Below are 22,665 nucleotides of genomic sequence, written 5' to 3' on the forward strand. Positions count from 1 at the left end.
GAGAAGTAGAGCCTTGGAGAATGAGAAAAACCACACAAAGCAAGTACCACTTGAGGTTATTTTTCTAACTGAACTTTTATTACTTTTTTCTTTGAAGGCTGGAACCATCAAAGTCCTTATATCAACTTTAAGTGTTGGATGGAGTAAAAAAAAACCACAAAAGACTGTTGGGCGATCTGTGAACAGACTGGCAAACAAGCAGATGACAAAACAAAACCAAAAAGGATGGAAAGACTGTTCTGGGGAACTAGTCAAATTATTTGCTTATGAAAATGTTAGAAATAAACTAAAACATCAATAAATGAAATCAAAATTTTAAACTGAGCTCCAGGCTTGAAACTGTTATAAAGGCTCAGGAAATAGAACCTTCGGTTGGGTTGAGTGAATTCTCTTACAACCTGCTGGTTTGTTCCCCTAGAGCAAGGCGATGCTTTGTCCTTGGCTGCAATCTCTAACACCATCACCACCCCCAAGTGCAGATCCCATTCTGAAAAAGATCCCCCCAGTTCCTGATGATTCTGAAGGAGGAGGATGCACCCATGTGGTGACAGAGATGGCTTTCTGGAGAGTCCACTGGATTTCTTCTCCAGCCATCTAACATGTGCTCAAGAGGTGTTTATTTCTTTTTAAACTTGAAAAAAACTCCATTGTGAAAAGTGAGTTATGAAGAGTGCTCTTTATTTGAAACCTCCACAACACAGACGCCAATCTTGTCTCGCATTGAATCATTAGCTGTGCACATCAACACATTCCAAGCACAAATTAAGAAATGCAAACAGAACAAAAAAATATATATATATATAATTTTTTCCCCTATCCAAAGGTTTCAAGTCTCAATGCAGCAAATCCTTCTGAACACAGAATCTGAGGAGCACACTGTTCAAACAGTTGGGACAAACGGGTCCCTGTAAAGGCTATTGCCTTTTCAATACATGGGTGAGGGATCCTGGACGGCATGGAACGGGGAGAGGAGGTGAGGAAAAGGGAGCGGGGAGAGAGAATGAGCAGGAAAGGGGGAACGGGTATGCGCTGGGGAAGATGGGGCAGCTGGGACACACACATGGTGAGTTGGTGGATTTTCACTTATTGGTATTTGACATTTTCTTTCTGGTTCTTTTTTGTTTTCATTATTTCATTCCCCCCCCTTCCCAGGTCCAACAATGGTAGAAAAACCCCACAGTGGTGGGCGGGGCCTTATTAGGCCAGCCCAAAGCCTTCAGAGCACTCCTGGATGGCCAATAGTAGCATGTGGCGGAGCTTCTCAAAGCTCTCATAGGCAGGCAGGTCCAGCTGATTAAAACTAGGGAAAGAAGAAAGATCAATTCATGACAAAAGATGATAACCAAATCCGTGTTCCCATGGTGCCCACTTGGCTTCTGCTTGTAGACTCCCAATCCTGTCCTAGCCTTGTCTGCCCTCCTCTAATCTGGCCCCAATACTGGCCACCAGGCACCTAAAACATAATCTGACCCTGTCACTCCTCCTTAAAACACCACGGCCCTACATGAAAGCTCCAAGGAGGCATTCAGGGTCACTGGTCACCCCTGCCGAGTTCTTTAGCATTCTGCTCCCTGCAACTCCTTGCTCTGGCTACGTTGAGCCCTGGAATACACCTTGTTCTCACATGGCAGTGTTCACCTGCAATGTCACCCCAGCCCCACTGTGAGTCTGGGCCAGCTTCTCATCTCAAATATCATCTTCTCCACAAAACCCACCAAATTGTGAGTTACCCCAGGTCCAGGGTACCCGGGGCCAGATTTGCGCTCCTGACCACGGGTAGGGGCCTAGAAGTAGCAAATATGCAAATTCAATCTAAATGCTGAAAAGGAGAACAAACCCTTCCTCTTACCACGTGTGAGCTGAAGGCAGGCGGTCTGTGGACCTGTCATCTCGATGGATCTGAAACTTCTGAATGCCATTCATGCCTTCGAGGGCAGCAAAACCTTGCAGGGGCACCTTGGAAGTACCCGTGACAAACTGGAGGAACTTGGCACGGTCAGCTTGATCGAAAGAACGCAATGCTCTCCAGAACCACTGGATCTATAGGAATGAACATAAGAAGCCAGTGTTAGGTAGAGTTCTTCGAAGAAAGGGGGATGGGATTTGGAATGTTAGGCAAGTCCCTTCTGTGAGACAGGTTTCAGTTCCTCCATTCACAAGATGAGCAAGGAGATCACCTGAAACTGAAACTCCAGAAGAGTGAAGAGTTAGGTACAGGTAAGCTGTCACTCAAAACTCCCTTCCCCTAAGAGTACTGGTTTATTTGGTGTCATATAAACTAACACTGCTTAAGGATACAGGAAGGGATGCCAGCAGCAGCTCACCTGAATAGAGTTGGACTGGTACTTGTGGTATTCAGTGTTGGATTTCAAATCGTCAATGTCGATTGTGGGCAGTCCTGATATGAGCAGCTCTAACTCCTGCTCAGTGAAGATGGAAATGAGGCGCTTTGGAATGATCTCATAGAAACCTTCTAAGAAAGCTGCCAGCTGTTTGCGGATGGCTCCTGGGGAGAGAACCAACAAGCCACGTGGCATCTGAACTCATACAACTGTTAGAGGTCAGAGATCCCCAATCTGGCAGGATGCTGACTGATCTGCCTACCTCACCTACCACTCTGTTTCTAGGCCCCCATATGAGGGTGGATGAACGGAAATATTTTTTGGTCAGGTTTTTGGACTCCTTTTATGCAAGGCATTTGTGGCTGGCATAGGGGAAGAGAAGAAACAATGTCTGTGAAATGAGTGAGGCCTGACCTTGCCCCATACTGAGCAACTAGGGGGTCTAACGGACATTTCCCCTACCTGTCATTCTCATCTGGCACACCAGGTGTACATACTCCTTCTTATTCTCCTCTGTTACCAAGATGTTGGCCCCATTGGGTTTGAGGTCACGAACTTCACACACTCCAAACTCTTGGACCTAGAATACCCAAAACCAATAATATGAATCAGGCTTGGTCTAGGATGGAACTTACATAGATACCTGGAAACACACCCTAAACTCTTTGCTGAATCCTGGGCAAGGAGATGAAGCAAGGTCATAAAAAACAGTGACTTTTCTCATGAGCTCATAAATCCCTAATAGGGAAAGGCCAAGGGTTTGGTCCTAAAACATACGGAAACTATCAATAGTAAAAGGGAAAAGGGCATGGATAACATACATAATGTAACACAACAGAATCTTTATGGAAAGCAATTTGGGCGAAGAGTAACCTTGAAATTTGTTTTTCATTTATGTCTATTTGTACAATTTTTCTAGAGTGAACTGACTTTGGGAATGAAGAATAATGTACTAGAGCATTTTTTCAAAATATAGAGGAAACTAGGAAACAGCCTGGATTGTTTTACAAATTCTGGTTTTTCTGTTTGTGCCATCTCATGCAAATACCCACTGTTCTCTGCCAGATGGGGAACGGGGAATGTGACTTAAGACATCAAGATGCTTCCTTAGAAGCATTAGAGGCTATCCAATGCCAGTTCAAGGACAACCCCATAATGGGTTTCCTAGACTAGCTGGGATGTGCTATGGTCAGGATCTCCTGACCTACCTCAGTGCTGAAGGTGAGGTCGTAGCCTAGTGTGGAGACATCATTTTCCAGCAGATAAACCAGGCCCTGGTAGAAGTGGTAATCTTCGCTCTCCATGTCTGTATATCTAGATAAACAAAATTAGGGCCATGGGTTGGGGTGGAGGACAGGCAGCCTAGTGATGGGACACAAGAAAAGGGACCAGATTTCCAGGACTGAAGACAGTCCCAGGTTTGTGCCACATCCTCACCTGACAGACTTGCCCAAGATGTGTTTGTAGAAGGACCGAGTAAAGTAGCACTCCAGGAGGCGGTTGTCATATACAGCTTTGGCCACGATGCGTCCGACAAACTTGAAGTAGCTAAGGTGGTTGGGGTTGCAGTGGGAAGATGGATTGATGGTGTATGTGACCCGATCACCAGGTGAGGTACGGAACAAGGCATACATAGGGTTAAACATCTCCCGAGAGATGATCATATACCACTCCCGCAGGAGCCCTCCAGCATCTTGCCCTTCTTCTCCTTCAAACACTATATACCTGTATAAGAGAGCAGAAACAGGGATGTGCAGAAAGCCCAGGACAAATCCATTCTTTTGCACAGCATGACCTGAGTGAGCGATTGTGAAGGAGTAGCTGGGGAGTGCAGGGTCAGAGGACAGCGGTAAATGCAGAGTGCCAGGAGAGCCCAGAGGAGTGGTGGGGATCTGGGACAAAAAAAGGGCATCACTGATGGAAGAGATGTCCCGAAGTATCAGTAAAGCCTCACCCATATTCCAGAAAACAATAATAGGAAAGGTATAAAGGCCTAATAAGAAAGCAGGGAGGAATCATCAAGTGGCATCAAAGAGAGCTGAGCTCAGAGTCTGACGTCTATAAGGATTTGGTGGTGGAGGAGTAGGGTTCAGTCTGTCTTGGAAGCCTCTCTGACTTCCTGTGTGACTACATGGATAGTGAGTCCATGCCATAAGGGAAGGGAGGAATCAAGTTCCTGAGTTCAGGAGGATCAAACTACATCAATAGATCTATCATCTCAATGGCTCCCATGACACGTGGTACTGCAAACTGCCAATCTCCTCTAGGTGGCGCCAGAATCACTAGTAAGGGATTACCAATTTGGTGGGGAGCCACTCTTGCAACTATGGTCTCCCTAAACCCAGGGTACCATTTGCTCAGCAAGGTTCCTGTTCCTAGTGCAACAATGGAGGAAGCTCTCTTTGCGAAGCCATCAGGTGTACCTTTGTAAATGCGAAAGACTCTCCGGTCTGTATAGGAATTGTTGGATAGCTCAGCCCAAGGGCCAGATGGCCAGCAGAAGGCCAGTCTCATGAGACTGGGTGGAGAAGACGGGTGACAGTTCAGTGAGATAATCTAAGCTGGATTCCTCTTAGGAATTCCTACTGGGGAGGGCAGCACCTCCCTAAGTTCCCCTGCACATTTGGGCCCCAAGTAAGCCTTCACTACCACGTAGGGAGGGTCCCAACCCTCCCATCCTATTTATTCTCTGCTCTGGGCTCTTACAATCGATTCTTCATTTCTTCAGGGGATTTCCGGTGCAGCTCACGATAGGAGTCTTCAAACACATGGTCACGGCGGACGTGCACAGCCATGTCTTCTTTCCGGAGCCCCTCGTCCAAACGCTCCAGCTCTTGGCGGAAATATCTTGGGAGGTAGGAAAGGAAAGAAAGTAAGATTAGGGGTGGCAGAGTAAACTTTTGTTTGCCTGATTAGGATGAAGATCCGCAGTGATGTTCCCCTCATCCTCCAGACACTTTGATCCCTCCAGTGTTTGGGAGAGGCAGGTCATTCACTACCAACTCTAAATTTTTCCCATCTCCATCAAATAGGGGCCCACAGACATTATGGCATGGAATTTCTGCAATAAGCAGGTGCACAGGTGCATGTGTAGGTGCACAGGAAGGAAGAGAAGAGTAAAAAATGACAGGAGTGTTGTGGAGGCTCACCCCCCCACGAGCCCTGCTGTGGCTACCTACACCTCCTGTATTACCCCAAAGGAAGGACCGCGACTTTAGAAATCATGTGATTAAACAAAGGCTTGCATTTCTCTGATGAAGAATGCAGACTGGGTTGGAGAAGGCCAAGGAGTATTTAGGTACAATGATTGTCCGTGGCACAGATGAGTCTCTCCCCGCCCCCCGACCCCCCAGCACCATTCTAAGGGCTGCCACCAAGGGAAACTTCTTTCCCTGAAAACATCATCCCAGGAGAAATTTTGGCTCCTCTCTGGGAGAGGAGATACCATTTAGAGAGTTCCCATCCCCCCAACACCAGGGCACATACTTGCGCTTGACATCAAAGTCGAGGACACGAATGTAGTCTACCAGGACAGCAAAAGGCCCGTCAGCGAGGTGGGTGGTGGACTGCCGTAGGATCTGGTTTAACACAGTGCGATGAGTCTCTGGGGGGAGAAAGGACAGCAGGAATCAGCACATCATGGGTCTCAGAAGAATGAATGAAAGCCAACCAGCCAGCAACTCTCTCTTCCTTGTTTCAGGGGAAAAAAACGTAGTGTGGCACACAAGGACTTCCAGACCCAGTCCCTACCTCACTAGCCTCACTTTCCAACACACACACACACACACACACACACTCACTCTCTCTCTCTCACTCTGCAAATCAGCTAAGAACAAAATGTATGAATTGACCCTGTAAAAAAAATGTAGCCTTCTACATTTGGGGGCCTAAGAGTTCCCTGTACCTGCAAAGCGAAGAAACTTCTGTGTGTCAGGGGGCAGGCTTGATGAGATGTGCATAGACGAGGGCTCCCGGGAGAAGAATGGGTCAAGGGAGGAAGGAGTGGCTGGGGTTAAGGGGGCAGGGGAGAGTGGAGGAGGCTCGTCCTTGATGTGTGCCAGCTGGCTCTCACGGGTGTCTCGGACAGGAGGCTTGCTCTCCCGCTCTGTGGCATGGACCAGAAAGAAGGCCTCGACGGCAGGCTGTAGTACTGGGGGTAGGAACGATAGGATAGTGACAATTTACTTTATAAACTTCAACATATAAACCTCTTCCCCCCCTCATAATAAAATTTCAAAAGTACTACGTGAAAAAGTAATGAAAACTTGCAGGAGAAATATAATGGTGCCACAGAGGAAGTCAGAGCTTCCAGAGAAAAATGGGATAGGCAACCAGTTATAAAGATTCCCCCGGTCCAAAAAGTAAAAGATACCAGCTACCAAAAGAGAAGGCTAGTCTTTTTTCTGACAATGAAGTCAGAGAAAAAAAATCCTCTTTTTTAAACTCCTATTACGGAGATCCGACGGAGAGGAGTAATCTGGAAGGAAGAAAATTAAGCTGGCAGAAAGGGCCCCAGAGCAGATCAGCGGACCTGGGCCCTCCCTCAGGCCACAACTCACCTAGCACCGCATGCTGGTCATGGGATTCCTCCAGTTCCTTTAGGCACTCTCCCAGCATGTCCCACAGCTCATCTAAGCTCAGTTGCTCGCTGAGCAGGGGTAACTCAGGTGGCCTCTCCTCCTTCTCCTTCTCCCCCTGTGGAGTTCCATCTGAGCCTAGTGGGCACAGAGAGGAGAGACTAGGAAGCCCCTGAGGCTTTTCCTTCATTCAGACCAAATGCACAGGCCATTAGACAGATCAAGTAAATTGGTCCACTGGCCACTGAGTAATTGAGTGACATCTGAAAGCAAGCTCTAGTCCTATACTGGATGGCATTTAAACTTAAACTGAATAAAATTAATACAAGAAAAAGTTTGTCTAGTTGCACTAGACACTTTTCAAGTGCTCAATAGCTACATGTAGCTAACAGCTACTGCAGGAAAATTCTACCAGACAGCATTGGTCTTCTCATTGCCTTACTAGCTCCCAGAAAACCTATGGATTATTAAATGATTTAATATATTTTAAAAACTGGATGTCCTATGACAACACTATCCCACAGGAATGTGTTAAAAGGGTGCCAAAAAGCATTCTATATGAAATTAACCTTGAGAAATGCTGCTAATAATAGCATCCACTGTGTGCCAGGTACTGCTCTAAATGCTATATATACACGTGTTAACTCAATCCTAACTATGAATATCCCAATTTTAAATGAGGAAACAGAGAGGTTTGCCTCAGGTCCCAGAGATAGTAAATGGGGAGACAAGACTCAAACGTATGCTGTCTCCACACAGTATCATCATAGTTTCTTGTTTCTTTACTACAGAAATTGCAGTGTGTGCTATGATTCTCCAATGAGGACCAGGTGGTGATGGTTAGTGATCTTAGTTGACTGGTACGGGCCTATCAACATACAGAAACCAGGGTTCACTTGAACAAACTGGAAAACACTGAGCTCAACATACAGAAACCAGGGTTCACTTGAACAAACTGGAAAACACTGAGCTTATGTATGTTGGAAGGAGGGGATCCAGCAGCCATTCCATGAAGACTGGTTCTCCCTTTTGTTGGGCTGGAAATGGGAAGTAGTACTGACCAATGGACTGAGTATCTTGAGCACTGGGAGATGGCTGGTCCACATCCATGGGTGATTCCTCCCTTCGGACAGATGCCTCTGACTGGCTTGACTCCGACTGGATAAAAGGGAGACAAAGTCACATAAAGGGTGCAACTCTGCTTTCCTCAGGGACAGGCGAGAGGCTGTCCTACAATCTCTCACATATCATAAGCTTGGAAAGAAGCCTCCCATGTCTTCCCATATGGAAAGAAGTTTCCTTAGGTAGCTCTCCAGGACAAAAGAATGGCCTTCCCACCTCCTTTGCTGTCCTCCACCCTGAGCTAGCAAGCTTTTGCAAAGAGCTCCCTGGATGCCCCATTTGCCTCCACTCTATTCCAGGCCTGTGTCCAGTCAGGCACCATCCTCCTGGACTTCAAGACTTCTAGGGACAGTTTACACACGTATATATACCTATATATAAAACTCAGATGGGCAGAAGGTAGGTTTACTCTTTGTTCCTTTTTGCTCACAAAAGGGGAAATAACGGCAATGAATTAGTGCAATCTTTGATGGGTGGGATTGGCTTTTTAAAAAAGCCAACATCTGTCCTATCAGGTGTGGGAAAGAGACTGGGCAGAAAACATACTCCAGAATAATAGTTCTCTATCCCTTTCTACCCTGCCGGAGCTCAGCCCTTAAATTCTAGGCTGTTCCCAGCATGCTCAATGAAATCACACTGTATAATAGTAATTACAGACAAAGAAAAAATAGGCCTCAAGATATCCTTATTTCCCGGATCTTGGGAAGGCAACTTGCATGTTGTTACAAGGACAGGAAAACAATGAGTGCCACAGCATATATACATGATGCCAGGCTTTCCCTACAGCCACTCTGTGCTGAGATCCCAACAATGAACTGACTACCTAGGAACCTGAAAAGGCTTCCTCCTAAAAGTGCCCAAGTGCCTGGGTGCCAAAGGAGTATGAAGAATAGAGGCAGAAACCAGGGTGGAGGGATCAGCCATAGCCAGAAGAGGCTGTTTGGGATGTGTACCAAGCTTGGGGGACTTTCAAGGGCAGGATTCCTGACGTGCCTCTGAGGTACTTGCATTGTTCCATGAGACTGAAAAATCTTTTATCATGAATCCCCTCAAAACCCAGACACTTAGCATTATGCAGTTTGCAAAAGCGCCACTGTTGACTGGATAGCTGGGAGTGGGGTATGATGGCCAAGCTTTAAATCAAACCAAACCAAACCAATAAACAAACAGTAAAGAAAGCACCAAGAGAAAGTAACCCTGTTGCCCAGAAGCATTCATATAGCAAACTTAATGCAAAAGCATACAAGGTAAGGGCAATGAAACCCCACTGATGATGTGGTGGGGGAGGGAGGAGAGGCAAATGAATGAGGGGCCACAGGCATCATGCTAACCGTTGCTGCTTGTTGCTGTCTCCGCGCCCTTTGACCCTCACGTACCATTTGTATAATGGCATCAGCCTCAGCCTCCAGCTGCCGAACAGCTGCCTGGATGCTGCTAGCTGAGCCTAAACCGGAAGAACCTGGGAGAAAGAAAAAAGAAGGTAAGATGTAAACTGTAGAAAGAGAGAATGCTCAATATTCTCTCCCATCTCCTGGGCCACCACAGGGCACCTTGCTGAAGTCTTTGAGCTTTAAGCTCAGGCAGCCTCAGAATGCTCATCGTAAGGCACTAAGAACTACCTTTACAGATAAGGGCAGGTGACATGGGGCTGGGCAGACGGATGGTGGCAGGTGAGAGAGTTCTGCGGGACAGGGGGAAAGACATTGGATTTGGCATGCCATAGCTGAGGCAACATGGCTACAATATTTTAGCCAAGAGTGTTCAAGGAAGCAGAGAGGAGACAAACTCAAGTGAGTTAAATCTTGTTCACCAAAAGATCTGTCCCCAATTTCCTTGCCAGATTTCCACTCCCCTTTAATTCCCACTTGCCCTAGTGAAATTTCCTATGTAGACGGCTTGAGTGAGATACAGAATGCAGCCACCAACATTTTAAGATAGGATCATCATTTTCCTTAGAAAAGATCAAACAGGAAGGAGACATGACATTAAGTCCTGCCCTCCAGGGTCTCTTGTTTTTCCACCACCAACCTTGCCCCTCAACTGGACACCCCAGTTCCATACCTAGCCTGCCTGTCTGCTTGGCTTTCTTGTTAGCTCGGCGTGTGTCGTCCCGGAGCTGGATGATGACCTGCAGTACCCTCAAGAAGAACTTCTGGGTAGATGTCTTGGATGTCAACATGGACATAGAAGGCAACTGGAGCTCCCGGCCACCCAGAGGTCGCTTCTGAGATGCCACGATTACCACATTCTCAGCCATGTCAAACCTGGAGAGTGTAGAGGTGGCTTGCGTATACTGAGAGCATCAAAGCATCAACACCCAGAGCAGGCACGGCTTTCTTGTGTCAAGCAAGGGGTAAGGAATCTCAGAAGAAAATCACGCAAGTAGGAAAAATAGGGCCAAGTGTGTACAGGACAGAAACAAAGTCTGTCCAGTGAAGAGGGAAAAAATAACCAGGAAGCCAGGAAGAGCCACTGTTCAGAATGTCCCTGATCCCAACCCCACAGCCAAATGGGCAGCTGCCACCTACCTGCTCTGCATTTTGCCTTTCAGCTTGGTGGTCTGTGGCTGCTCCTCAGGCAGGCCATCAGGGGAGAGGGTCTCACACTGGGCTCGCCGCTGCTGTTCCAGATTGTATTCCCGTAGTTCAGCCAGAAGGGTTCCTGGGCAGGCAGAGAAGCCAGCAAGTGTTCAGAGACTTCCCTAATGAAGCAGTGAAAAGCCAAACCTTTCCAAGAAAACTTCCTAGGTGCTTTGCTCAGCTGCACTGAACCTGAAGTAAGCAGAAATTTTGCTCTGTTCATTTTACTATGTGTGCTCACAGATCAACTAACTGCTCAGGGGCCACTGGTTTATCTGGCCTTGAGAATTTGCTGAATCTACAAGAAATAACAGCTCAGTGCAGAGGGGAAAAAGTATCTCTTTTGAAGCCCGTATACCTCTCAAACTTCTTAGGTTTTTGTGGTAATCTCAGGCAAATTGCTTAACCTCTTTCCCAATTTGCTTACCCATCTTAATAATGGGGCTCATACTGCCTAACCTCACAAGGCTGCTTTGAGAATTAGGAGATAACTGTCTAGCAGAGTGCCTAGGATACTGCCTAACCTATGGATGTTGAATAAATGGTGGCAGTCAAGAAAGATCAGAAGCCTCTTTTGGAAGAACTCTGTAATTCTCATGCAACAAAGAAGATCCTAGGTCACACAGTTTAATTGACTCTTATCACCTCAGCCCCAGGGATGTTTGTGAGGAGATAACTACACAGGTGGTTGAGATCTAGGGAGACCCATGATTGGGATGGGGGGTGGGAGAGAGCAAAGAGAGTCTCTATGCTGAAAGCAAATCTGGCCCCACTCCTTGATTCAGTCACCCCGTCATCTGGGTTTTAGTTTTCTTCTTGGTAAAACAGGAAGACTGAAACTAGATAATTTGCAAGTATTCTTAGAATTTTTGTACCCTCAAAACTGCACAAAGGCGGAGGGTATTATTCTTTCAATTCCCGAGCCTGAATGTAGCATAGGTGCATCTCTGAGGTGGCGAACTGCCTCAGCAGGCTCATCATAGGGCTCTTATGAGTGCCCAGAATGGAAAAGCAATGTCGGTCCTATGAGTGCTCATTTTCCTTCACTAAGCACCAACTACCAGCTGTGTGCCAGGGATTGGGAATGTACAGAGAAGACCAGCCCTGCTCTCAGAGAACTGGGCAGAGGAAAACAGATGACAACCTAGTATTTTCAGTGCTGTGACAGAAGAGCTCATGGGGCTGTGCTACAGATGCATAGAGGAGTTTGATTCAGCCTGGGGGTTCAGGGAAGGCTTCCATAAAGAGGTGACACCTAAGTGAAAGGTTTCAGAAAAACAGGGTGCTTTACTCCTATTATTACCTATCTGTTTACAAAGGGTATAACCCAGATGGCGGGCTCCATTCAGTAGCAGCTTCAAAACAGTGTCCCGGGTCCCAGGGTCCCCCCGAGAGAGCTGCAGTAACACATTGGCTGCATCCTCTAGGCCTTCTTCAGAACAAGAATGGGATGTCAACACCTGGGAAAAAGAAAGGAGATGGGGTGAGCCCCAACTTGAGAACTAAAACATTATCTACCCCAGTCAACTCTTTCTCCCCCAACCAGAGGGAGGTCAGAAGAGCTTGGACTCACCTCCACAGAGAGCTGGAGCTGATTTTCAGTGAGGCCAGAGGATACCATCTTAAAGTCTGTGCTGCTGCCGATATCACCCACCTTCGCTGGAGATTTGCTGGCCTTAGTAGTAGTAGAAGCTTTGAGGAAACAGAACACTGTAAGCCTCTGAAACTCACATGCCAGAGACTTAAGTGGCAGAGCCAATCGCTGCATTGCCCAGGGCTTCAAAATGGAAAAGTAGTGAAAATGAAGATCCACCCCACATAGCCAAATCCAAATGACTTGGGATACCAAGGACTCTTATGACTGTACCTTCTAAAGTGACAAAGAATCCCAGATTATTTTTCACAACTGTTCCCCTACCATCAGAGGGCCCTCTGAAAGACCCCCTTCCTTCAAAATCTGTTTCTTCAAATGATTCTTATTAGTGTGCCACAGGGCTCATTCCCTTCACTTCCTGGGGTGGCCTGGCTACTTGATTCTACCCTGATTCCCACTGTATCCTGCCTGCTCTTGAACTGCTTCCTCTGAGAACTGGCTCCCTCAACCAGGCTAGAAAGACTGGGGATTCTTTAAAGACAGGGACTTTCTCCCCCTCCTCCTTTTTGAGCTTAGCTAGGGGAAGCCACATTCAGTGGTCTCCACAGGAGTGGTGGAGGGGGGAGGGAGGGGAAAATGGAGAGAGAGAACTTGGACCAATGAGGGTGAGAATTAACACATTTGGCTCTCACAAACACAAACCAAGCTGATTGCTGTCATTTAGGGAGGAATACCTGGGTGGGGCAGAGTTGGGGGTGAGGTGGGTGTACACACCCCACAGCTCCCAGCCTATATCCACACTTACTTGAAACAGTAGTGGTAGAAGTCGTGGGGGTGGTCACTGTGGTTGAAGCGGCTACAGCAATGGTGGACATAGTCGTGGCAGCAACCAGGGACGGAACAGAAGTGACAGGGGTGGTTGCAGCAGGGGGAGTGGGTGTGCTGGAGGCAGCAGTGGTAGTGGTGGTAGATGTGGTTGAGGTGGCAACAGTGGTGGAGGAAGCACTGTTGCCAGAATTAGCCTGTGCTTCTGACACTTTGTTTTCTGGGAGAGCAATTGAGATGAGAGAAAGGAGTCTGAGGAGCTTCTCAGTTAAGAGAGAGCTCCGGCGGATGACTGGGTGTGACAACATGTTCATGAGCTGCCCCAGTGGAGAGGCCTCGAGGCTGTATGGGGAAGTTTCCCCCTCACCACCAGCGCTCACTGGCACTGACTTCACGGAGTTCTTGCCTTTCCGGCTGACATTCATGTTGTCCAGTTTTACCAGTAAGTCCCAGAAGTCTGTGCAAATGCCACTGCTCGTGGACTGTGAAGAGCATGGGCTGCAGGCCTGCTTACTGCCCCTCTCCCGATCACTCTCACAGTTTGTTTCTTTGGTCCGCTGCTGTGTGAAGTGGCTGGGAAACACCTGCCAGGAAAAGAAGGACAGGCTTGGTCTAGGAGGTCTACACAGAAAATGTCTTGTGACAAGGAAAGAAAACTGGCTCCTAGACTCTCCACTCCTTTGGACAGCTTTAGTAACACTGGAGAGATGTAACATAGGAGTTTTATCCAACTGATGTTGTGAAGCAGCCTAGAGAAACTAACAAAAGCTCTGTAGGGAGACAGACGATTAGTAAACTTTTCTGAGCATCTATCTCTATACTTACAAAATGGGGAGGATACCTACATGGCTGTGCAAAATTGTTGAGATTACCAGGCATTTTGCATAGTGCCTGGTATAAGGCAGGCCCTCAACAAATGGCAGCAAAGCTTATGAAAAAGAGGACTGAAAAAAAAAAGATAAAAAAGGACTGAATTAAGTTCTAGGTCCAGCCAGCTCCATCACTTACTAGCCACATGACAAAGCCACTAAAGATTTCTGTATCCCAGCTTCTTCATCTGTAAAATGGGAACCATGCAGACCACTGAGGGTTGTTTGATGGCTGAATGAGACAATGCATAAAAATTGTGAAGAGTGAACACAAAAACCCCACAAAATTATTTACTGGACAACCTCCCAGAGACAATACAGGCCTCAGCACCAATGATGAGGACCTGGTAGCTCCCTCAGAGTTCAGATTTCACTACACTATGGCTGACAACCATCTTCCATCCCCAGGAGTTGGGTTCCTCCAAGCTCCTCACCTTGGCTAATTGAATGAGTGTATCCAGAACGTGTCTGCAGACAACAGGAGCAGCCTGGGGGTGGATGTGGACAGTGGAGCCACTACTTGCATGCTTCTCAGTATGTTTGCGCCCCCCTGAACGCTGGATCTGGAATATATTAGTCCTGCAGCCTAGGGCTGCATCCATGGATACTGAGAGCCAGGAAAGCTGGTTGGAGCTCTTAGACTCCATCTTGTGTAGCAGGTCCAGGGGCCGGTTCTCATGGCTGCTTGACCCGCAGCTCTTGCTTGACTTTTTGCCCTTTTCCTCACTTGAGGAGAGCCTGGGTGTTTCAATGCAAAGCTCACTCTCACTGCTGCGCTGCAAGATGGAGAGCAGGCTTCGGATGACCCAGTGGCGAGTCTGGGCATGGTAGCAGAGATTTCTCAGTACTCGATGTAGACGGCTAGTATTGAGCTTTGGCTCATCCACAAAAAGTAGGACCAGGAGACAAGAGAGGGCTTCGTGATCCAGGAGGAGCCGTCCTCGGAGGCGTAGGAGAGTGTCCACATTACTGCCAGAAGGCCTGGAACAGAGCATGGTTTCTGGGTAATACTTCGGCTAGAGCTCTGGGATCAGGCATAGGCCTAAGGGAGGGGGATGAGCTGGATACATCCAGGAGGCTCGAGCAGGGAGGGTGTCCAGTCCAAGGACTCTTAAGTATTCTTAATAGTAACAACAGCTGTCTCCTTGAGTGCCTACTATGTTCCAGACACCCTACAATATCTGTAACAGCTTCCTCACGGGGCTCCTGTAAAGACTAGAGAACCACCCAATTTTGAGATGATGAGCAAGAGGCTCAAATAGGTTAAGTGACTTGTCCTACATCACACAACGATTGAGAAGAGAGCAGAGATTGCAGCCCAGGTCTGTATCAACTGCTAAAATTGGACTGCCCATAAAGTCCTAGGACACAATGCTTACTTTGGCTTTCCATAGACTACCAGGAGGTTGCCTGCTGAATAGGGACTGATCACTCCACGCTCTGGCCTTGTTAATAATGAACTCTTCTGCAGCCTAGATGCTGTAATCTCAAGGCAAGCGGTTCTCACTGTTTTCCTATTTGTGTGGGAGGCAGGTGGCTTTCCTTGTTGTAACCACAGCTAGAGCCTGCTGCCTGCCTACTTTACTTTGCAATTATGGTCTACAGTAGCTACACTAACCAGAAGTGTGGCTTTCTGAAGGGGGAGTCCAAAGATCTGGCTTCCCCAATTCATTCAAGTAAACATCCTAGAGAGATCATTCAGCCTCTCCACCTATAAATAAAGGGAGTTGGACTAGTAGTAGACATGGAAGGTGGTATGGCAAGGAAAAAAAGACAGGCAAAGGGTACCTATTATGGCTGCTGCTACCCCCCATCTGGAAGGTGCCGCCTCTCTGCACGGCAAGCCGAGTGTATTGGACCCCACGGTTGCCACTCAGGCGACTGGTGAAGGCTGGAAGGAAAGAAAAAGGAAACTGAAATTGGGGAGGGGGTGTGTGCTGAGCTGGGTCCAAGTAATACAAAGGGGAACAAAGAGTCTCATGTGGCCAAAGCCAGACATTCCAGAGCCCTCCCACTTGCCTCCCTCTGTACCCGGGCTTCGAAGAATGGCAGAGAGTGCAGAGGTGCTGCTGTGCCCAAAAAGCCGCTCATGCATGAGCTGCCTCTGCCGGGCTTCTTGCTCTCGCCTCAGGGCTTGAGCCTCAGCTGCAATGTCAGGTGGCATCACGGCCAACACGCTGTCCTCCATGTCCTCTAGGACACTACGGCGCAGGTCTGAGGGCAGAGTCTGGATGAAGGTCACAGGGTCCATGGGGGTGTCTGAGCTGGCATTCTGTGCCAGTTCCCGTCGCTGTTGCTCAGCTCTCTGCTGTGCCAGTACCTACAGAGCAGGAGGAGTCAATGGGGGCATACCCACAGCCAGGTAGCCTGGCACCACCAGCCCCCCCCCGCTCACATACTTCCTCCTGGATGGCTGGAGGCAGGGCAGCCAGGAACTCAGGGCTCACTTCGGTCACACCAGGATTCCCCACCACTGCAGGAGCTGAGCTATTTGTTGAGGGGGCAGTCCGCGTTGGTGGACGAATGCCCAGCTGGTTCTGTAGAACTTCTCGGCGAATGTCATCAGGGAGAGCGGCCAGAAAAGAGGGGTCCACGCCTTCGGGAAGACTAATACCTGAGGGGATATGCAAGATGTGAAGGGACTCTCACTTCTACTGAAGCCTAAAGATGTACTTGGATCAAAGAAACCCATGGCCTTGGATGAGGGAGACCAGCTTTCTCTGTCCTCATTTCATGCCAAGGACACAGGGGACACAGAGAAGGCCCACCCACCCTTCCCTAGGCTTAGAACAGCTGTTATATGCCAAGTTCTGTGTGTGCACTGTCACTTAACCTTCAAGACCCCACCATGTAGCTATCATCACTCTCTCAGTATCAATGAGGATCAGGGAAGTTAATGGCTCCAGGTCCTAACAATAGGAGGTGGTAGAGAGGGGATTTGAGCTAAGATCAGTCTGACTCCAAAGGCCTGGGCTCATTCCATTGTGTAGCATCAGCTTCCCCTTACTGCAGGCCCCCCCCCACCCCCCGCATATATATGCCACCCGCCATCTGGATGGAACGGTTCGACTGGTGGGCATTTCCATGCCAAGGGTTACTAGAAGCCTAAACAGCCCCAGGATGGCCTGAGCACACATGGAGCTCACCTGCTAGAGGATCTTCTTCTTCACTGCTTGTTGAAGGCAGTGGTTCTTCTAGGATTCCCCGGGAATCTGCTCCAGAAATGGCCACGGCAGAATCTCTGGTGGAAGAACTCTCAGAGGATGCAGGGGTAGAGCTAAAGGAAATCATTTTCAGGTTCTCTGTATTATATTTTCCCACTTATAAAATATTCCTATAGTACCCCCTTTCTCACAGAAGCCAAGTTGATTTCCCCAGTATACAAAGCATGTGTACTGGTTACTAAGTATGAACGTGGCTTGAAATACCCACCAACACACCCTGCCCTCCTCTCACTCACACAGTGCTTACCTGTCCTCAGGGGGCTGGGTAGGTTCCCCTGACCCATCACTCCTGCCTTGCACTTCTGTCACAACTGGTGGGGCATCTCCAGGAGTGGAGCTGCCTGCTGTGGGCTGCTCAGAACTGCCAGGTGCTGAGGTGTCACCCACAGCTTCCTCCAGAGTGCAGGAAGCCAGGCTGCTGGTGTCCATGGGAGAGCCTTCCAGTTGACTGCTGACAGCTGTCAGAGCATCAGAATCTTCAGCTCTCTCTGGGGAAAGAGAGGCTAGGAGGAAGTCACATGGAGAGGTTAGATCTCTGCTTCAAAGAGGGGGAGGCTGAATTAAGAAGCAGCCAGATCAGACTTCTCACTTCTTCACCTTCACTTCACGCTGGCCTGATGCTCCCCCCTCAATCTCATTTGCTTTAAAAAACTCATCTCAAGCCCTTTTTATTATCTGTTGAACATTTATGGTGTTCCAAGCATGCCTGTGAAACATCTTCTCTAGGCACCCGAGGTAAGGGATCCTGTCACTTTCAGATTTCCTGCAGGCATCATTTACATAAGCTCTTTGGTTCTGCTCGTCTAAACAAACAAGGTTCCTTTAAGGCAAAACCCCCTACACCCTAAGGTTTTTCCAGAGCACGTCACAGGCAGTATAGTAAAGAGCAGGAACGGCAAACAGGCTTGTTTACCCTGTTGGAACACTGCTGAGAAGAATTTTGAGGCCCCATTTCAAACCAGTGGGAAATAGTGCCATGAGATAAATGGTGTTGCCAGGATGGGAGAGCTGCTAAGTGTGCGGTCACGTGCTTCCCCATTCCTGGAAATGTTGAAGAAAAGCAAGCTTCAGAGTTACACAGATCTGGATTTTAATCACAGCTCAACCACTTACTGAGTGACCTTGGGCTAATTATTTCACTTCTGAGTTTCAGCTTATTCATGGAGATAACACCCTCTACTTTGGATGATTGTTTTTTAAAGAAGTTAAATAATAAAATAAGCATGGCATGATAGCCAGGAACAGAGTGATCACCTCAAACTGTTGGCACCATCACTAGTATCATTAAGACACTCCGATGTATATATAATCATTTGAGGACACAGAGAAGAAACCTCAACTTTAGCTAAAAAGGTAATGTGCAATATGAGACCCTACTATGAGGGCTTGAGCTTCTACTTTAGAAATTCTCTAAAGTAAGAGAGTAAAGAGAAACTACAAAGATGTCCATTCTTCCCCCCTGTTCTACCCCTACCCGCAAACCTTGAAATTCTACTCACTTATAGTGGGAGCTGGGGATAGCTCCATCTGAGTTGTTTCTGCTTCTCCACTTGGCCTTGTGGGACCCAATTCCTCTGGCTCTACAGGCATCAATAGCTGGGTAGAGCTTCCCGCTTCTCCAGTCGGGGACTGCAGCTCTTGAGGAATCTCTCCCAAGGCTGGTGGGGGTGGGAGTGTTGGTTGCTGTTGTGAGGGCTGCAGAGTGACAAGGGTCTCCTTGGGCTCAGATGCAGCTGCATCAGTTGAAGATGGGGTTGTTGGGTAGCTTTCAGGCATGGGAGTCCCATCTTTCTCGGAAAGAACGACAATGGGGTTGTTAAAAGGCAATCAGCCAAGGACCGGGGGAGCCACTCAATCAGCACATGTGGCATGACAAGTATCCCACTCAGTCAGTGATGCAGGATTCCCCTCAGTCACCAACTGCTCCTAGGAACAGCTCGTGGCTGTTCTGGTATACTCAGGATGAGGGCTAAGGCGCAGTGCTATCTTAGTCCCAAGAACCAAAAGATCTGACTCTTTGTAGATCTCTATGAATTAAATCCATTCTGTGCCCTGGGTGGAAGGGGGAGAGTTCAAGTCACTTTACAATACTTGCCTCACCCTAAATACCACCTGTCCCCTTCCACCTCCCTTTTCTTGCAGTCCTGATTATCCAAGGAACATCTACAACTCTGTCTGATGGAGGCAATGGTGTTAAGACTAAATGTGAATATGCAACACACCAGGGAAAGTAGTAAGTTGTATAGTTATCTTCTAATTGGGGCTTAAAATCCCTACCCCACAACAATACAACTTACTACCTCACCCCGGCATGAACAGAATCCTCTAGCAAGGGCAGTAGGCAAAAGGCCATTTTACCTGATGACAGACCCTTTCAAAGACCTTCTACCAGATTCAGAGCACCAGGACACCTACCCTCTTTCACTGCTTTAAAAAATACTGTGTAGGCTTTGGTACAATCATTTCCCAACTCAAGTGCCAAAGGAGACAGAAGGTATAGGGAAGCAGAAGAAAGTTCTGAGGAAATAGGGATGGGGGAGACATATAATACCATATGGACCAGTTATTAGAATCACAAAATGGCTACTGACGTTAGGAAAATTAGGAGAAATAGAAAGCATATAGTAGTAATACCATTTAGCCCACCGAGCTACCTTCCCCAAAAGCAGATTGCTCAAGGCAACATTATTAGACTTTTAGATTCCACAGACCCATGAAATTTATAGAAAAAGGAAAAAATAAAGAGACAAGAGACTAACACAGGATCACTAACTTTTAATTTAGCCAAGAAAATAAATCCCATTAATATCATTTAATAAAAATATTTTGATACCAAAAAAGTAGGAAATACATAATCTCTGTAATTTATAATAGTCCTTTAAATTGAACAAACTCGGCTTTTTGAAAAACTCATTAAACCTCCCTTATTCTGTTCATTTCCACTGAGGACTAGCATTTAGGAACCACTGTCATCAGGTGTTCTCATTAAGCACCACACCATGGGGGTCAGTAAAGGGAACAGGACACATGGCCTCACTACACATGCCAGAACGCAGTATAGCATAATCAGAATGAGAACCTAAAAACACAGCACATCGGAGGGGAAGTGCACCACCGTGGGAAAGACAGTAGACTGTATAGTTATCTCCAAGATGGGGTATGACCCTAAAACTATACAATCTACTACCTCATCCCACAGAGCACCAGTGTTCATCTTCAGCCCACTTGGGCCAGCTATTTGGGTCAGGATGAAAAACCAATCAATTAGCAAGAAGGGGAAAAGGGAGGGAGAGTTACCTGAGAGGTTCTGTTCAGTGGAGTCATTTGTCTTAGATGTAGTACACTGCAAAGAAAAGGGACAGACCAATGTGGGACTTTGCAAGCACATGAGATAGAGGTCAACTTTAAAACAGTTGCCATCTCCCACATATGACACATATGACCTGGATGGAAGATGGGCACTTTAGCATGCAAACATACCTCCAATTTCTCTAATACATACTCACGCTCAAGGATTGCTTGGGGACAAGGGAGAAACTGTCAGGGGGCTGACTAAACAATGAGAGGAAAGGATAATAAAAACCACATTGGAGATGGGCTTGGACATAGGACATGACCTGAACACAATCGTTGAGACAAGCAAGAAATTCTTAAAAGTTTCATCTGTATATTTCCCTTCCTTAAGCTCATTTTGTACACTCTGGCTTTTTCAATCATATGCCAGGCTTATTTCCTATCCCTTTACATGTGCTTGAAACAATGTTACTATTTATTAGGCAAAAGTTCTATACAAAGATATTTGTTAGATCAAGCTTGTTATCATTAATTGAACATTACAATATCCTTTTAAATCTGATGCCCTGTTGAGTGAGGTATAATAAAGTCTTTCACTCAAGTTTTTTTAGTTTCCTCGTATTTTTATCAGCATTTACTTCATTTATTTCAAAGCTATACTATTCAAGGTTCCAGAAGTTTCAGAAAAACCAAAATCATGTTAGAGATTTCACAAATTGAGCCCTAGAAAATGACATGTGGTCATGGGGTTCAGGGTAGGAACACTTTCTCTGATCTGAAGCCTAAGCCCAACTTATTCAAATGTTGGAATGGAATCATATTGGTAAGGTTTCCCTGACACTTAAGAAGGTAATCCACCGAAACGGAATTGAACCATTAAGAGCATGGGCTTAGTCAAGGTCATTGTTCTTGTCTAGCTGTAGTCACTGAAAGTAGAGACTGTATAGTGTAACTGGTGAGTCAGGAGCTGCTCTGGTTCTGGCTCCAGTTTTCCCCAGCAAAACACCGGAGAAACAATTTTCCCTCTGGGTTTGATTTCTTTTCCCCTAAAAACCATTCAAGTGTACAGTGAATTTGAAGTGGATCATTTCTCAGTTTCAGTGTGAACGTCTAGAATCTTCAATGACTCTTGGGGCCAGCCACATGTATGCTAAAACCGTGGGAAAGTTAGGGCAGACATAGCCAAAGATGAATCCTCCCAGCTCTTGGGAATCACCTGTGCACTCTGATCCCTGTTCTCCTTATCTTCTTTGCCTTTGTCGGTTATCTTTGTTTCTTCCTCAGCTAGTTGTTTCCTGCGTTTCTCCCGCCTTTCTTCCAGCTCCTCATCCCTCAGGAATTCCAGGTGATTGACAATGGGCACTTTAACAACTGGACCAAAGAAGCAAAGATCGGAGGCTGCTCAGGGGAGGTGGGGGAGAAAGCCAAGAGGCAGAGCTTGGGGCCACAGAGAACCAGGGAAACAACTTTCCATGCACTGTCCCAGCCCTGGAAGACTCACTACTGCCCTGATAACCAAACTGCCACACACCTGAAACACAGTCATGCATGCTCTCAGCATCAAGAACTTTGCATTCCTCTGTCCAACGGGTCAGGGCTGTGGGGATGCTGGACAGGGTCCCTGTAGAGAAACAAAGGAGAGTGAGACTCTTGGCATTGTCATGCATCAATTGATCCAAAAATTGCAGTATTTCCCTAACAGGACCCAATGTCTATCACAAGGTTTGGAACATCATAGGTATCCAGATGTAATACGGTTTTTATTGCCCTTGGCTAAATCACCGAGTGGTTCTGGCTCCTATAAAATGGGATTTCTCCAGGCAGGGCAGATACTGTTCTGCTTTCCCTCAGCAGGGAAAAAGAACCAGACAAACGTTACCCTCTCTTTCACCACATAAACTTGCCTGCTTGGCTGGTAGCTGTACTCTGATCATGGAAAAAGTCATCCAGTAGTTCATCGTCAGACCGGGCAATGATGTGGACGTCATCGTTGCCCACTAGGAGGCGGGCCCGGCCTCGGCTTTGTAGGGGAAGGCTGCTGCTCAGCTGAAGGATGTCAGCAGCAGCAGAGGGACCAAGCAACCTGTAGGGTGACGGTGGGGTACCATGGTCACTGTACATCCACAGGGACACTGCAAACTGTTATTGTGAGATCCTTTCTGTATCCTCTACGAAATGCATGACATTATTATGGACCTGATCATATTGCACATAAGTCTTAGTTACTTTTCTAACTACT

General features: G+C 47.2%; 1 protein-coding gene across 8 annotated transcripts in view; it reads right to left on the reverse strand.

Moving 5' to 3' along the window:
• Nucleotides 1-657: 657 nt before the first annotated feature.
• HUWE1 (HECT, UBA and WWE domain containing E3 ubiquitin protein ligase 1) overlaps nt 658-22,665 on the reverse strand; it is a 143,792-nt gene continuing 121,784 nt past the window's right edge. For 6 of the 8 annotated variants that reach the window (XM_032619088.1, XM_032619085.1, XM_032619086.1 and 3 more), the window contains 28 exons: nt 22,331-22,509; nt 21,958-22,047; nt 21,643-21,797; nt 20,430-20,475; nt 18,632-18,919; nt 17,380-17,635; nt 17,055-17,185; nt 16,308-16,522; nt 15,940-16,228; nt 15,697-15,799; nt 14,343-14,889; nt 13,020-13,623; nt 12,194-12,312; nt 11,924-12,080; nt 10,570-10,702; nt 10,103-10,305; nt 9,373-9,500; nt 7,981-8,077; nt 6,902-7,057; nt 6,247-6,492; nt 5,829-5,946; nt 5,049-5,189; nt 3,780-4,067; nt 3,551-3,656; nt 2,805-2,922; nt 2,325-2,506; nt 1,850-2,040; nt 658-1,300 (listed from right to left, as the gene is read on the reverse strand). In XM_032619088.1, coding sequence (XP_032474979.1) covers nt 1,198-1,300; nt 1,850-2,040; nt 2,325-2,506; nt 2,805-2,922; nt 3,551-3,656; nt 3,780-4,067; nt 5,049-5,189; nt 5,829-5,946; nt 6,247-6,492; nt 6,902-7,057; nt 7,981-8,077; nt 9,373-9,500; nt 10,103-10,305; nt 10,570-10,702; nt 11,924-12,080; nt 12,194-12,312; nt 13,020-13,623; nt 14,343-14,889; nt 15,697-15,799; nt 15,940-16,228; nt 16,308-16,522; nt 17,055-17,185; nt 17,380-17,635; nt 18,632-18,919; nt 20,430-20,475; nt 21,643-21,797; nt 21,958-22,047; nt 22,331-22,509 — 5,389 coding nt within the window. In that variant the 3' untranslated portion in view covers nt 658-1,197. The remainder of the gene's footprint in view (nt 1,301-1,849; nt 2,041-2,324; nt 2,507-2,804; nt 2,923-3,550; nt 3,657-3,779; nt 4,068-5,048; nt 5,190-5,828; nt 5,947-6,246; nt 6,493-6,901; nt 7,058-7,980; nt 8,078-9,372; nt 9,501-10,102; nt 10,306-10,569; nt 10,703-11,923; nt 12,081-12,193; nt 12,313-13,019; nt 13,624-14,342; nt 14,890-15,696; nt 15,800-15,939; nt 16,229-16,307; nt 16,523-17,054; nt 17,186-17,379; nt 17,636-18,631; nt 18,920-20,429; nt 20,476-21,642; nt 21,798-21,957; nt 22,048-22,330; nt 22,510-22,665) is intronic. The other 2 variants (XM_032619087.1, XM_032619090.1) reach the window with 2 other exon arrangements.

This window comes from Phocoena sinus, chromosome X (genome assembly GCF_008692025.1).
Source record: "Phocoena sinus isolate mPhoSin1 chromosome X, mPhoSin1.pri, whole genome shotgun sequence".
Lineage (NCBI taxonomy): Eukaryota > Metazoa > Chordata > Mammalia > Artiodactyla > Phocoenidae > Phocoena > Phocoena sinus.